This window comes from Apus apus, chromosome 23, assembly GCF_020740795.1.
Source record: "Apus apus isolate bApuApu2 chromosome 23, bApuApu2.pri.cur, whole genome shotgun sequence".
In the NCBI taxonomy this organism is placed as follows: domain Eukaryota; kingdom Metazoa; phylum Chordata; class Aves; order Apodiformes; family Apodidae; genus Apus; species Apus apus.
Genome location: NC_067304.1, coordinates 1,036,118 through 1,051,054, shown reverse-complemented (window position 1 = coordinate 1,051,054; position 14,937 = coordinate 1,036,118). Strand labels below are relative to the sequence as shown.

General features: G+C 48.2%; 1 protein-coding gene across 5 annotated transcripts in view; it reads left to right on the top strand.

Moving 5' to 3' along the window:
- The window catches only part of PPP1R12B (protein phosphatase 1 regulatory subunit 12B), a 137,726-nt gene that overhangs the window by 62,622 nt on the left and 60,167 nt on the right, over positions 1 to 14,937 (top strand). For 2 of the 5 annotated variants that reach the window (XM_051639090.1, XM_051639089.1), the window contains exons 13-14: positions 3,217 to 3,402; positions 3,918 to 4,103. The exons of 1 other annotated variant lie outside the window; for it this stretch is intronic. In XM_051639090.1, coding sequence (XP_051495050.1) covers positions 3,217 to 3,402; positions 3,918 to 4,103 — 372 coding nt within the window. The remainder of the gene's footprint in view (positions 1 to 3,216; positions 3,403 to 3,917; positions 4,104 to 14,937) is intronic. 2 more of the 5 variants (XM_051639092.1, XM_051639091.1) reach the window with 1 other exon arrangement.

The window sequence follows — 14,937 nt, the reverse complement described above, 5'->3', positions numbered from 1 at the left end:
GTTTCTCCTTTGTTTTACATAGCTCCATATATCCCTTCTTACTGGTTTTGTTCACATAAAAACCATCACGACGAGTCAGGCTGGGCAGCCCAGCTCTGTTTCTGGCAGCAACTGATTTTGAAGGACAAGTTACAAAAGCTTGGAGCAGTCTTCCACGTCCCACACTCTCTTTACTTCCAGCAGTGATGAATTTAGGAGTCAGGAGTTATACTTAAGTCTGTTGTTCTTAACAGCCACCACTGTGGCCAACTTCCAAAAGCAAATCCTGTTTTGATCTCTGCAGCAGTGTGTGTTAAGAAAAAAGAGTTAGGTGTTTTGTGCAGCCTTTTTTTTCTGTTAGCATATGTAGAAACTTTTAAGGTTTTGAAAGTTTGTAATTCTACTTGCCTTAGCTGTTTCCAGAAGTATTTCTTTTCATTGACTTGAAATGTTACCTTGATTTCATTGCTCAACCTGGTGGTTGTGTTATGGGGATTGTATTAGAGAAAGCACAGTAGTGTGTCAGTGCCTTTTTTTTAGTTCTAATGTTGAATTCTTCAGGATAACTGCACAATCCTCCCTTTCACAGCTTCCCATCAACACAGCTGTTAATTAACAAGATTCCCAACTCACCTTTTGCTTGCAATTTTCTGGTCCTGTTCAGATCAAACATGAACAGTTGAAGAGTCCTCCTCAGACTGTGCAGGTCCACCACGCAGGGTGACAGGGTGGGGAGGTGAGCTCCTGTGTTGCTGCCCATGCCTGGGCTCCTGTGTGAGCAGGAGGGGCTGTGTGATGCCACATTTCTCCAGCCTAGGGCTGTCCATGTGGGAGTTGGCACACCACCATCTCCATGGGCTTTTCCTCCATGCCTCCTCCTCCCCTTCTCAGCTCCCCCACATCTCTGCTCTCCCAGGCACCTGGTGCTGCTTCCATCCTCTTGTGTCCCCTTTTCACCCATTACCTTTCCCTTCTGAAAGACAATCTTTGTTAGGTCTTAATTAATAACACACACCCCCGCCGTGTTCCCCTTCCTGACCAAGTTCCTTCTCTTTTTTGCAGCCACCCCTCTCTGCCTTGGGCTCTCCTATGATGGTGCCACATCAGCCCTGTTCCCCCTCAGGGTTGCCATCACCTTTCCCCCCTCTGCTCCTCTTGTTCCTTCCCCTGACACACGTTCCACTGCCATCATCTCCTCAATACATGCTTTTCTGCAACCTCACAGCTGCTTGCTCTGCACGCCCATGGCAGCCAGGCTTAGCTCCCAGCTCTCACCCTCCTCCCAGCCCGTCTCCAGGGCTCAGCCATTTCCTCTGCTGCAGGCAGCCAAGAAGGGAGGCTCTTGCTTCCAACAGGACTTCCTGCTCCCCCCTACTCCAGGCAGGGCCCAGCTTCCCAGAGGAAGCTTTGTTTAGGGTTTGTTGGAGGTTGCTACCTGGTGACAATAACTTGCTTCTTCCTCTGTGACCTGGAGATTGCAAGCAGCCATCAACTGAAGAGCCCAAATGCAGGATTCCTCCCCGTGGAGGCCTTCCAGGGTGCCCCATTCTCTCCTTGGGCTGTCTAGGGACCAGCTGCTTGTGCTGGGCTGGCTGAGGGCATTGGCATAGGGAGCTGATTTGTAAATTGGGTGCCTACATGAACTGGATTGGATCCTTCCTCCAGCCTCCTGCCCTTGGCTGTTGTCCTGCCTCTTTCAAGTTTTATTTCAGCCTCAGGCTGCTCTCTCTGACTCTAGTTCTGACTTCCAGTTCCAGTCTGTTGTCCCTGGCATTCCCATAAACCTGCAGCTCCTTGTCCCAGTCTGCTTTTCCTCTAGGTCAGCTTTTATTCCTGATGCAACCACTTTTCCTCCATGTGCACTGGCCTGGGATTCGTGGTGACTCCATGGGGAGCAGGAGGTGAGAGGCAGCCTCCCAGCCTTCCTAGCCTTTTATCCCGCAGACAGCCCAGTCTGACCAGCAGCAACCAGGAATACCAGTTGCTGGGAAAGGTGTGGCAAGGTCCTAGATGATGCATGTGTGCTCCTTTGCTCTGTGCAGACCAGCAGCCTGTGCACAGGGCTCTGGCACATGCAGTAAGGAGATTTTTGCCAGATTTCATCTAGTCAGTTCTTAGAGGTTTGCCACTTCTCCCACTTAGGATGGATTTTCTCTGGAAAAGCAAAAGGGTATATCCTCCTGTGAGACCCCTTCTCCTTTTCTCCTGTCTCCTCTCCAAAGTATAAGCACTTTAACTCTTACAGCTTTTCAGCAATAATGGTGTTAAGGGTTTTGTTTTGAAACTGGCAAAATATTCAAGAACGAGCAAGGGAAATACGTCTTTTTGAACAGTTTCACTACCTGTTTTCCAGAAGTACAGAGGTTGTGGTAAACATGCCTGCAGGAAAATTAAAGCCTGAACCAATGATCTTTGCCAAAGCTTTAAGCCACTGAAAACAAGTTCTTAAACCTGGAAGTCCTGGGCATCCTTAGGATGTGTTGCAGTCAGACTGCAGCTGGGCTGGAGCATCTTCTTATCAGGAAAGGCTGAGAGAGCTGGGACTGTTCAGCCTGGAGAGGAGAAGACTTGAGAGGAGACCTTATTGCTGTCTATAAATATCTAAGGGGTGAGTGTCAGGAGGATGGAGCCCGACTCTTTCCAGTAGTGCCCAGCAATAGGACAAGGGGCAATGGGCAGAAAGTGGAGCACAGGAAGTTCTATCTGAACATGAGGAAAAACGTCTTTAGTGTGAGGGTGACAGAGCCCTGGGACAGGCTGCCCAGAGGAGTGTGGGGTCTCCTCTGGGGATGTTCAAGACCCGTCTAGATAAAATCCTGTGTGATGTGCTCCAGGGATCCTGCTTTAGCAGGGGGTTGGGCTAGATGATCTCTGGAGGTTCCTTCCAACTCCAATGATCCTGTGACCTGCTTATGTCCCTCTCTTCTTCCCTGCTCTAAGCAACCTCCTCCTTGTTCATTCTCTCCCTTTCCCCAGTACACAGGGTGCTCTGAGTGCACCATCTTCACTGCAGTTTTTCCCTTCCCTGATCTTCACCAACTTCACCCTCCCTGAAGCTCAGCTGGGCTCAGCTGCAGGAGCTGCCCAAGCCACCCTCTCCATCCTGCTCCCATCTCCTTGCCTACATTGTGCTAAGATGTAACACATGCTCCCAGTCCAGCTGACAGCCCAGCTGGGGCCATGTTCTGTTGAATATTGACTGTGCTCTGAAGGACCTGATTTTGTGATGTTTTACAGTGCTTCATTTGGTAGAAGTAGTGACCTGAGCAGTCCCTACATTTCAGCCAGTCGTAATACATCTCTAGCTACCTCACCCACTGCCATTGGCTCATCTACCTCCCTGGGCACCCCGTGGCCACCTGCCTCTTCCTGCCCCACAGCCCTCGGTGTGAACACCACTGCATCAGCCTGCCACTACACCAGGTAACCACAGCTCAGAAATCAGCATTTGGGTTGGAAGTTCGGAATTCTGGAGTGGATTGTGGATTGGAAGTGTGCTTCCCTAGGGGAAGCACTGATGAGAAAGCCCAGAATGGTTTTGTTGGAGAGTCTCAGTGGTGCATAAGCAGCAGCAGGCAGCTCAGAGCCCAGAGGTGCCCCCTCCTGTGCTGGGGGGGTCAGTTGTGCCTCTTGCTGCCCTGTCAGAGACATGAGGTGTAGCTCAGGCTGCTCTTGGGTGTCCAGTGTGCTAGCTCATTCCTTTTGCTTACTTACCAGGTCCATTTTTTAATCATTTTTGCTACAAACAGGGATGTGAACACTGTTCATTCCTCCTGCTTGTTCTTCTGCAAGTTTTTAAAAGCTCCTTTTCACATGTGCTGTTCTTTACACAAACGTGAGTGTGGAACGAGGAGAATGAACTGTCGATGCTCCCTCGAGGTCTTGGTCAGCAGTTGAGTTCACTTGCTGTGCTTTCCATTATGTCTTCTCTATTTCAGAGCCCCTTTCAGGCAACAAACTGATTCTGCTGTAGAGAAAAATACAGAGAGCATCTCTGCTAGCACCCCCCTAGGTGTAATCACAAACCGTGCCATACTCGGCTCTGCTAATGGTGTTGGGAATGCTGGTGCTGCCTCCACTGCAGGAAAGGACTTCTCAGCTGAGGAAGCCAGGGAGCGCAGAAGGTCAGTGAGCAGAGTGCCCGGTGTGTGTTGGTCCTCCTCTCTCATCAGGTCTCACGTGGTGGTGATGGTTGGGGTGTTGGAGTGTTTCCCAGGTGCTGTCTAGGGTTACAGGTGGCTGCCTGGGCTCCATCTCAAGGTTTGGAACCGAGTCATCGCTGGGTTGCAGGGTGAATTTAGTTTCATAATTTTCTACTTGTCATTTCAGTGTCTCAGTCCTTTTCCTCAGTAGTCATAGAATCATGGAATAGTTTGGGTTGGGAGGGACCCTAAGAAATATCTAGTTCCAACCCCCCTGCATGGGCAGGGACACCTCCCACCAGCCCAGGTTGCTCCAAGCCCCATCCAACCTGCCCTTCAACACTGCCAGGGATGGGGCAGCCACAGCTTCCCTGGGCAACCTGGGCCAGGGTCTCACCACCCTCACAGCAGAATTCCCCCTTGTCCTCTCACTCCTTGTACAAAGTCCCTCCCCAGCTTTCCTGGAGCCCCTTCAGGCACTGGCAGGTGCTCTAAGGTCTCCCTGGAGCCTTCTCTTCTCCAGGCTGAACACCCCAACTCTCCCAGCCTGTCTCCAGAGCAGAGCTGCTCCAGCCCTTGGATCATCTCTGTGGCCTCCTCTGGACTCTCTCCAACAGCTCCATGTCCTTCTTGTGTGGGGGGCTCCACAACTGGACACAACACTCTAGGTGGGGTCTCAGAGCTGAGCAGGGAGGAAGAATCACCTCCCTTGATCTGCTCACTCGCTGCTCATGGTGCAGCTAATCTCAGTCCCTGAAGCCTCTAGGTGTAGACAGACAGGCAGCCCAGCAGCCACTTGCAGTGGGCTCTGTAACAAACCCCATCTGAAAAAGACCATTGGACTGAGACACATTCAGATAAAACCCATCCCTCTCATTCTGCTCAGTGAAGTTTACAAATGTCCCGAGGAGACATCTTTGCTGCCCAAGTCCCCTGGATTCCCTCTGTTGCTAATGGCAGAACACAGACATTCCTGGAGCGTGTAGATAAAGGAGCTGGACTGCACCCTGGCAGCACACAGTTCTTTTGATTCACTATAAATGAAGAGAGCACAGAGGCACAATTCTGCCTTGTGAAACTAAGACTGTTTCTGCAGTAGCAGCATTTTTAATTACTCTGAATCTAGGTGGTGGGATCTCTTTCTTATTATATGTTGTTATTTTAAGACTGGGGAAATACAAACCTGGATAGTCAATGCTTTTTTCAAAGGAAATGTACCTGGTGCATATAAGCACAGGATATAAAATTATCCATCTTTATTCTTGCTGCCAGGGTAACTTGGGCAAAATCTGTCTCTTGTGATGGAAGTAAATGGTAAGAAGTAAAAAGCAGCAGTGGGCTGTGTATTTCTAACTAGCAACCAGTTCATGCAGTGTTTTCATTAATTAGATTCTTCCAGACTAAAATAATAACTTCTTAAAATACAGACCTTCCTGAGTGGAGCTGGTACTCTGACATATTTTAAATGGCCTGAAGCCAAAGGATGTGAAAAGCAATCATGGAAATTCCCAGCTTGCAGGGCTGAAGGTGGGAGCGCAGCCTCTGCCGCCAACCGCCTCAGCTCTCCTGTGGAGGGAGGGCCTGGTTGCTGCTGGCTTCTCCTGCCTTCAGCTGCAGCAGATCCAAGGAAAAAGGGGGTCTGTGCTATTTGGAAAATGCTCACATTTTTAATGCTGTTTGGGTTGGTGTTTTTCCACTTTTGTCCCCAGAGCTAGCACGGGGAATGCTGCTCTGGAGGTGTTGCAAGCTTATGGTTGAGCCACATTCATCAGCTCTGTATGCAGGGATATAACTGGAAATAGCTCCTGCAGAGTCTCCCCTTTGTCTGCCGAGCACTTACATTTCCTATGAGGAGTGCCTCTGTGCTCCTTGGCGTTTTGCTAGGGGTCAGTCGGCTTGGTGTCATTTGCAATTGAATTGGGATGAGCTGCCAAAAGATACCCCCGGTGCAAAGTGAGATTGGGCAAAAGAGGACAGAGTGAGTATTGTGCTTTCAGTTCACACTTCAGACCTTTTCACAGCAGTATCTCCATTTTGGCAAACCCAGAATCAAGTTGCAGAATCTTTAGATTCTTCCCATGACAAGTGGGCTCCACAAAACCCACCAGACTCTGCAGATGAGCAGCTTGACTGGGCTAGTACCTCTAGGGGTCCAAAAGAGCATCTGTTAATATTGCTGCATTGGCATTTATTGCCAAATCAGTTTCTGTGAATAATACAGAAGATCTGTGTAAGTCTCCTGCATTTTTATTAGGGAACCATAAATTATGCCAATGCAAAGAGAAACACCAGAAAATTCTTCCCACCTTTAATTGATGCTTTGAAACTACTGATAGAAAGAAAAGCACAGCAGCAATGCATTGTGCTTGTGGGTGGAGGAAAACTTCACAGATGAATGTATGTTCTGACAGCAGGATTTACTGACTGGGGAACTGCCAGCACATTTTGAACTAGGAAACATGGACCTAGAGAAACAGGAGAGGTCACCCAACTGGGTTGGGAAAAGCTTATGTTGGATGGAGACACAATTCCAGTAAAATAAAATAAAAAAGGAAAATGGCAGCCAGTTGTCAGGGAAGCACTTTATGGATTTCAGTTCCCACCAGCAGCTGTTGCAGTAGCATTTCATCTGCTTCAGTGTTTCCAAAGCTCCAGCTTTCTCTTAGCAACAAAAACATAAACAAGCTTATCATCTAATATTAGATCACAGGGATGTCTCCTAACTTGTGCCCTTAACTTATCTGCTTGAAGCCAAAAGGTTAAAGCAGAAGAGACTGCTAGGTCTGGGGAGGAAGGAGCAGCAAAGTGCTCTGCTCTGCATCCTCTCGTGGCCAACAAGCCTTGCCCAGCCCAGTGTTCCATCCGTGGTGATTTACCTGCTGCCTGTTTGTGAGCCAAATTGCTCAGCAAATGCTCTGGTAGCTGGAAAATAGCGTGAATCATGCCTCAAGTCCTTGCAAGAGGGAGGAGAGAAATAAAAGAAAGCAGGAGAGGAGAGATGAGTTTGGAGGAATGCACTGCAGCCTGGATGGAGCATGGCCACTCGCTGCCTGCTGCTGGAGCCATATGGTGGGGATGTTCAGCCAAGCTGCTGCCAGCCATGGGTACATGTCCCTGGTGGCACCATCACCCCCCCATCCTGCTGCAGCACCTCAGGGTGCTGGGAACAGGCCAGCTTCCCCACTCAATATTCTTGCCAGGCAATTTGTTTTTCTTTTTCATGGAAATTTTTGAGCCACTGATAAATGTTCTTGCTGTTTGGGCTTTTTTGATGATCTCCTGCCAGGGTCAAATTATCTCACACTGCAAATGCATCAGAGCTGAGCTGGAAGCAGCACTGGCTCTGCTGAGGGGGAATTACAAGCGTGTGGTGCTGTGAGTACAGCACCTCACGTACAGCCTGCTCCTCCTGGTGCAAAACTAGAGTCACGGGATAGTTTGGGCTGGAAGGGACCTTAAAGATCATCTATTCCCAACCCCCTGCATGGGCAGGGACACCTCCCACCAGCCCAGGTTGCTCCAAGCCCCATCCAACCTGCCCTTCAACACTGCCAGGGATGGGGCAGCCACAGCTTCCCTGGGCAACCTGGGCCAGGGTCTCACCATCCTCATACTGAAGAATTTCCTCCTAACATCTAATCTAAACCTCCCCTCTTCCAATTTAAAACCATCATCCCTTGTTCTCTGGATACAAGCCCTTGTCTAAAGTCCCTCCCCAACTTTCCTGTGGCTCCCTCGGTCACTGGAAGGCTGCTATAAAGTCTCCCCGTAGCCAACTAGTGTCCTTTAGGTTTCCTTTTGGTGCCAGCAGATGGTGGGGCCCCGGGGGTCCTGCCGGTTGCAGCCCTCTGCTGGATGATCCGCCTTGCTCCGGGATGCAGCGGCCTCTAGTGCCACCTGATGCTTCTCTGCAGCCGTGGCCGTGCAGGTTGGGCTTGAGGGCTCTGTGGCCAGATCTGCTCCCGGGAATCCCAAGCTGCAGCCCCTGGGAGAGGGCTCTGCTTGAAGCTGCTGGGCATGGTCTGCAGGAGAGCTTGTCAAGCTGGAGCCACCAGGGGTCTGGTGCTGAAGGGAAGGTCGGGGGGTCTGGCTCTCACTGAAACCTTCCACATTACAGAAAAGCTTTGGTGCCCAGGCCAGATGGAGAGGCCACCCTGCAGCCCAGGCTTCCTGTCACCTGGGTAGGGCAACCTTGGCCTTAGAACTTTTGAACGGCAAAGCTGTGTTCTCAGTTACATGACCAACTGAAAAGGACACTCTTGAATTTGAAATCTGGCCTATTTTTGTAAGAATTTAGCATTTAAATTTGTCCTTCCTCCCCCCCCCCTCTTTTTTTTCCCCCCCATTTTCTTCCCCTCAGCCACTCTGTTTGTTCAGTTACATTCTGCAATTGTATTTGTTCTTCCTGTTCCTCAGGAAGGTTCCAGCAAGGTGGTAGCACTTGCAGCAGGCAAGCAGTTACAGACAGGAAACAAGCCTCTCTCTTCCTTATTTTTTTATTTGTTCTGGCCAGTTTCTCAGATAAATCAAGAATAGGAGGGAGGTGGGCTTGTTTTCCTAGCAGCTCTGGGCTGAGGGCTGTGCTCAGCCTTGATTCGTGCCCTCTAAAGTTTCCCCAAGAACTCTTTTTTCAGATGAAGAAAGTTCACTGATGTACAAGGTAAATGTGTCCAGCAAACATTTCCCTTTTCTGCTTCGTTCCCAAGAGGAATTTTTCATTCTTTGTTCCCTTATTCTAAGGATCCAGCTGCTAATTATAGAAGCATATATTAATAATATATTAATAACTGAATCCTCCTCCACCAGTACTGCTAGATGAACAATTTTTGGCAGGTCCTTTTATCTTATGATTCCTGTCCTGGCAAATTAAGAGCATGACTCCTCTAGGGTGTCCAATATGTTTTTAACCCTTGTTAACTGACAAAAAAATTAAGAAACACTGATTGCTGTAAAATTTAAACTATGGGGTTTGCATTCAAGGGGTATTTAAATGTGACATGAGCTGTGAGAATTGTCTTGCTACCACCTTGGGAGTTTTTCAATAGTATTTGATTCTATAACCCTTATCACTGACTGAGGTAAAGCCGAGTCATATTAATTTATAGAATCATGGGACGGTTTGGGTTGGAAGGGGCCTTCAAGACCATCTAGATCCAACCCCCTGCATGGGCAGGGACACCTCCCACCAGCCCAGGTTGCTCCAAGCCCCATCCAACCTGCCCTTCAACACTGCCAGGGATGGGGCAGCCACAGCTTCCCTGGGCAGCCTGGGCCAGGCTCTCACCACCCTCACAGCAAAGAATTTCCTCCTAATCTCTTACCAAATCTCCCTCTTCCAGTTTTAATCCATTACCCCTTGTTCTCTGGCTACAAGCCCTGGTAAAAATTCTCCTTGGCAAGGTCCCTGGGGAGGCAGAGTGGTGGGGATCCTGGTGCAAGGTGCTGCTGCTCAGCAAGGGACAGGGTCCCATCCCCACGGCACAGCAGCCACTGACAAGTTTAGAGGTCTCTTGTGAAGAACTGAACCATCATCTGGCACCTGCTGCTGAAAGCATTTCTCTGCCACCCTGCTGCAGTTAATCTCTTTCAGATAAAGTTGTCCTTTTTTTAAAAGGCTGCTGGTGTAGATGACGTGGGAAGGCAGGAATTCTGCCTGGCCATGGGATTGCCCATGTTGGGAAGAGACGAGGTTGCTCCTGCTGGATCAGAAACCAGGCTGCATTTTGATTTGGGAAAAGGTCGAGGTGTGGGCAGGGGGGTCACTGCTGCTGAGCCCTGCTTCCTGTAAAGAAGGCAAGCAGGTTTGCTGCTGCATGCTCAGCTGCTGGCACTTTATCCAGTGCTTGGGGAAAGGAAGGGAGGGAATATTTTGGGATCTGCTTTGGGCGGAGGAGCCCCGGCTGTAGGTTGGCCTGCTAATTCAAAGCAGGAATATATGTGGGATCCCCCAGGAAGGGTCAAGGAAACGAAGCAGGGACCACTTGAGCTAAGCAGTGTAAAAGAACTGCAGCTTGGCAGCATGGAGCAAGCAGAAGGTAAAACTGCTTTTCCCCATCCCTGTCTGCACACAGAATTCATGTGCATTTTCTTGTGATTTACTAATTGTAACCACTGACATGTTCCACCTATTTAATCCTTGTGTCTAACAGCACATTTGTCTAGTGGCAAGTTCTGCAGCCAGGGCTCCAGTTCCAGCTGGGTTCTGTTACCTGGATGCTCAGGGGATGGGCATTTACTAACTTCAACATGTTCAAAGAATTTTCTGTGTCCAGAAATGGTGATTAAACTAAGAAATGTACCCAAAATATTTGTGGAAATACTGTATGCAGTTGAGAGCTAATTTAGCACAAAACCAGCTGTTCTGTGAAGTTCTTTGCTCCACAGCACAGCCCCATGGGTGTTACAGGTGAAGAAGCCAGGTAGTCACCCTGGGATTTTGATAAGAAAAGCTTTTGAGCAAACTCCATAAATCTTCTGTCCTTGAGAAGAGTGGACGCTTGAAATTGAACCAAAGCCACTGCCACGTGCTAAGGAATTGCAGTCGTAGCTCAGTAGGAAATGGAAATCTTTTATGCATTATTAATATGGGGTGATGTTTTATGTAATTCAGCTGGGGCTGCTTCTTGGTTGTCTTGTCTGGAAGCTGCTCGGGTGCTGGTTTGGAGGCAGCTCCCACGAGGTGGCAGTCGAAGGCTGCAGGGATCTGCTTGCCAAGCCCGCGTTTCTCCTGCGGTTTATCTAGTGCAGTAGCTGAACTTGCTTTAGCACCATCAAGTTTTGATTTTATTTTGGTTTGTAGTTGCAAAAGGCAATTTCCCAAATACTCAGGTTTTCTCTGAGTGATTTTATTTTTCCCAGGGATTTCCTGCCCTGTTTCAGACTATGTAAACAAGCTTGTGGGAAAGCTGTAAAAGGGCTGCTTGAGGTTGTTAAAAATGTCTAATTGTGTTGGCTCACTAGAAAATGGGAAAGAGGAATATTGATGGGGCAGAACACTCACACCTTTGCATGAATTTTGTTCATCACTGGCAGAGGCTGGAGTTTCATCCTGCTCCATTACATGCAGCAATGTTTTTGATGCAAAGATGCAGCCTCTGAGGACTGCAGAGAGTCATGCACATCGTTCCATGGTGCAGTGACAAACTGCTCAGTGGTGGCTATTGACACCTCATGTCCTGTGCTGGACACAAACCCATTTCAGAATTTTCCAGCCTGGAAAGCTTTGCACTTGTGATGGTCACAACCAACACATTCAGGAACAAAGAGGAAGTTCAGCAGGGAAAACGTGTTCCTGGCTTGTCTTGGTTTGTGTTTGCAGCACTCTTTGCTTTTCTCTTGCAGAAATATTTCCTGGATTTTCATTTTTCAATGAGTATATTTTCCCTTCTTCTGGAAGAATTTTAAGGTTTAGATTCACTGCAGGAGCAAGCCTGCTCCAGATGAGGCAGCTGGTTTAAGGAGTATGATCACTGTGCTTAATGTTTGTTGCCTTTTCACTTTTTACCATGATGCTGAGTGGCTTTAATTAATGGAAAAGGGTAACATGGCAATAAATAAAACAAACAAATAAAAAATAAAGGCTAACAGAGCACTAGAATAGGCTGCCCAGAGAGGTTGTGGAGTCTCCTTCTCTGGAGACATTCCAAACCTGTCTGGTTGTGTTCCTGTGGGATCTGCTGTAAGTGATTCTGCTTTAGAAGGGCGGTTGAACTAGATGATCTCCAGAGGTCCCTTCCAACCCCCACCACTCCGTGACTCCGTGTGTGTGATTCCAATCTATGTGCTGTCTTCTTCAGCCCCAGACTTTGAGTTCTCAATAGGCACCAATGCTCAGTTCTGCTCTGCTGACAGAGGGGATGCAGGGCCCCTGGGGCTGGGGCCGAGCAGGGCTGGATCCCCCCTTGGGGCTGCACTGGGAGCTCTGCTCCCCCTGGTGCTTTGCAGCAGTGCAGCCTGCAGGGAAGGCCCCCAGTTGCCTTTCCCCCCAGCTTCCTCTCCCCCCCAGCTCCCTGACCCCTCAGCTGACTCTCCCCGCCAGCTGCCTGTCCCCAAAGCTGCCTGTGCCCCCATCTCTCTCTCCCCCCCAGCTCCCTGTCCCCCCAGCTCCCTGCCAGAGGGACCCAGCACAAAAGCAGCAGCTCAGCTTTCTGAAGGGTGCACAGAGAGATAAACGTGGGCAGATGGGAAAGCAGGGGCAAAATAATCCAGAACTGTATGAGGGGAAGTATTCTTAGAGCATCAGCTGCTGGGTGTGTAACCTCAACCCATTGTAAATATCACATCAAAGCATGAGTTTTGAGGAGGGATAAAGGGTACTTGTTGTTTTGATTAACAAGTGACAAAGATCACAAGTCTCTAAATCTCTTGGATCAGCACCTGAATGTGTTGAGGAAAGCAGAGCTGTCACAAATAAAGAGTTGCATCTCGTGCCTGTTAACCTGCTAATCACACTGTAAACAGATGATTGAAATTCAGGCATTTAAACTTTCTTTAGCTGAGAATTCACAGTCCAGACTGAAACACAGCGACAGCTCACAGGAGCCAGGACTAACTTGAGAGAGGCCTCAAAATGGTGAATACTCAGCCCAGCCTGTTTGAGCCAGCTGTGCAACACAAGATCCTGAAATCTCGTTATCCCTCTGTCTGCAGCTTATTAAATAACTCAGCATTGTCTGGCTGTCTCTCCCCTCATTCCCAGCTCCAATACTTGCAGAGTCTGACACGTTATCCTTTCCTCCTGCCTCTTGAATGGTCATCTCAAATTAGTCAGCCAACTTTTCATGGCAATTTCTCTTAATTTTTTCCAGTTGCAGTGGGCTGATAGCTAGAACATGTTAGCACAGGGAAGAATGCTGAAACCTGTTGCTTCCTTGGATGGGAGAGCAGAAAGGTTCCTTTTTCTGACTGTTTCCATGTGAATGTCGATGAGTGACTTGCTGCTGGGTACATACTTTATTATCTAACTTAAGGAATTGTATTTTGGGAACTGCTGGCAGCATTGGTGCCTGTAGAGCTTGCACTTGCTCTTCCCTCCCCCAGTTTATAGATCGTTTTTTTAGCCAATGGCAAATTTCCAGCTTGTGGGAATGCATGGCTGGGATGCTGTACTTTTCCAGTTGTTTCCAGGGGAACAGTATCAGTACTTGAGGCTTTTGCTGTTGTTTTTTGTTTGTTTGTTTGTTCCTATCTTTTTCAGTGTGTGCATATATGTATTTCTGTGTGTGCATGAAACAGAGAGAGATACAATTTTGAAATCCTTGCAGCATTTGGAATAGTGATGGTGTACTCTTAAGAAAAGTTATTCCAGACATTTTAGAGTCTGACTATGTGTATGGCTATCCATGTCCATATGCTGAACAAAGCTTTTTGTGTGCAAGAAGCCAAACCTGTGCCTGACTCTCTCTAGCTGTAGCATCCAGACCTGGAAGAACCAGAAGTCCTTCCTGGCTTCCAGGAAAACTGTCACGATCATTTCTAGTCTAGTGAGTGTAATTCAGAGTTACCCCCAAGCTAGAGAGTTTGAGCTGAGATGCGAGGAGGTGGAGAGGGCCAGGGGAATGGCTCCTGCCCGTGGCTTGACTAGAAGAGCCCCATCAAGCATCAGTGCTGTGGTCACAGAGCCCAGACACCCCATAGCTGCTGCCTGCCAGCTCATGTTCTCACTGCTCCTGCTATGGGAATGTGGGTCTGTTGGAGAAGAACCTGATGGGGAACCCATTGTGGCCCACTACATGGGGATACACCCTCACTCATGGGGGGGTGTATCTGATTTTTTGGTGTGCTGACAACAAGACAAAATGCCTTGAATCCTCTTTGACAACAGGGCAGCTGCAGCCTGGAATGAACATTTTGATCCCAAATTTGTTGCCAAGTTTTGATGCACGTAGGTGAGTGTCTTTTAGGCAAGTGCTTTCCCACTGCTGGGTCACTGCAGGGTAAAAACATGAAACTGCAGCAGGTTTTAGAGTCCTGGTGTTCCCTCTGGGGCCAGGTGGTGGTGGTAGGTGGTGTTTGCCACAAAGGCTTCAATCTCGAAGTGCTAGAGGGAGTCCAGGAGGGAACCAGCGTTGTAAAAAGATGATCAGAAGCCTGTCTGGTTCTTGAAGAAATTTCTTATCTCTTCTTGCTCTCTGTGCACCAATTAACAGGGGATTGTAACTTCTTTTTCTGCATCAATTACTCTTTGTTTGGGAGGGGTTTCTCTCCACAGTATATTGTTTTTCTCATCCCTGGCACAGGTTCTCTAACATACAGATTTCCTCTCGTATTCTTGGTTGATCAGCTTGTATATCCAGCATTATCCTCTTACCCTGTTTGAATCTCCCCTTTTATTAGCATTTCATTGCAGCTCCTTTTGCTTTGATGTGGTGATGAGGAATCAGGATCCATCTTTCTGTAGTGCACTGTCCTGATGAAAGGAGTTAACAGAGAAAATAGGTGTTTCCTTGGAAATAGGAAGGATTAAACAGGAACCAGATTGATCATTCTGCTCCCAGCTTTTTTCTAGCTAATACAGGAATCAAAAGCTTGTAGCTCTCTTGTGGCAGCAGGACACACTTCTCTCTGGGAACTATAAACTTCTGCAGTGTTTTTGCTGACTCTCATGTACATATTTTGAACAATTTATATTCTGCTGCTTCTACTTGCAACCTAAACTCTGGGAAAAATCTGTTGTGCTTTTTGCGTGCCTTGAACTTGGCGTGATGGCTGCTCTTATTTCATGTATTTCTCAGAAAAAGCTTCTTGCAGGAAAACACAATGTATTTCTTTGAAGATCTGCTTGGGTCACGTGATATTTGCTTGAATTAATGGGATG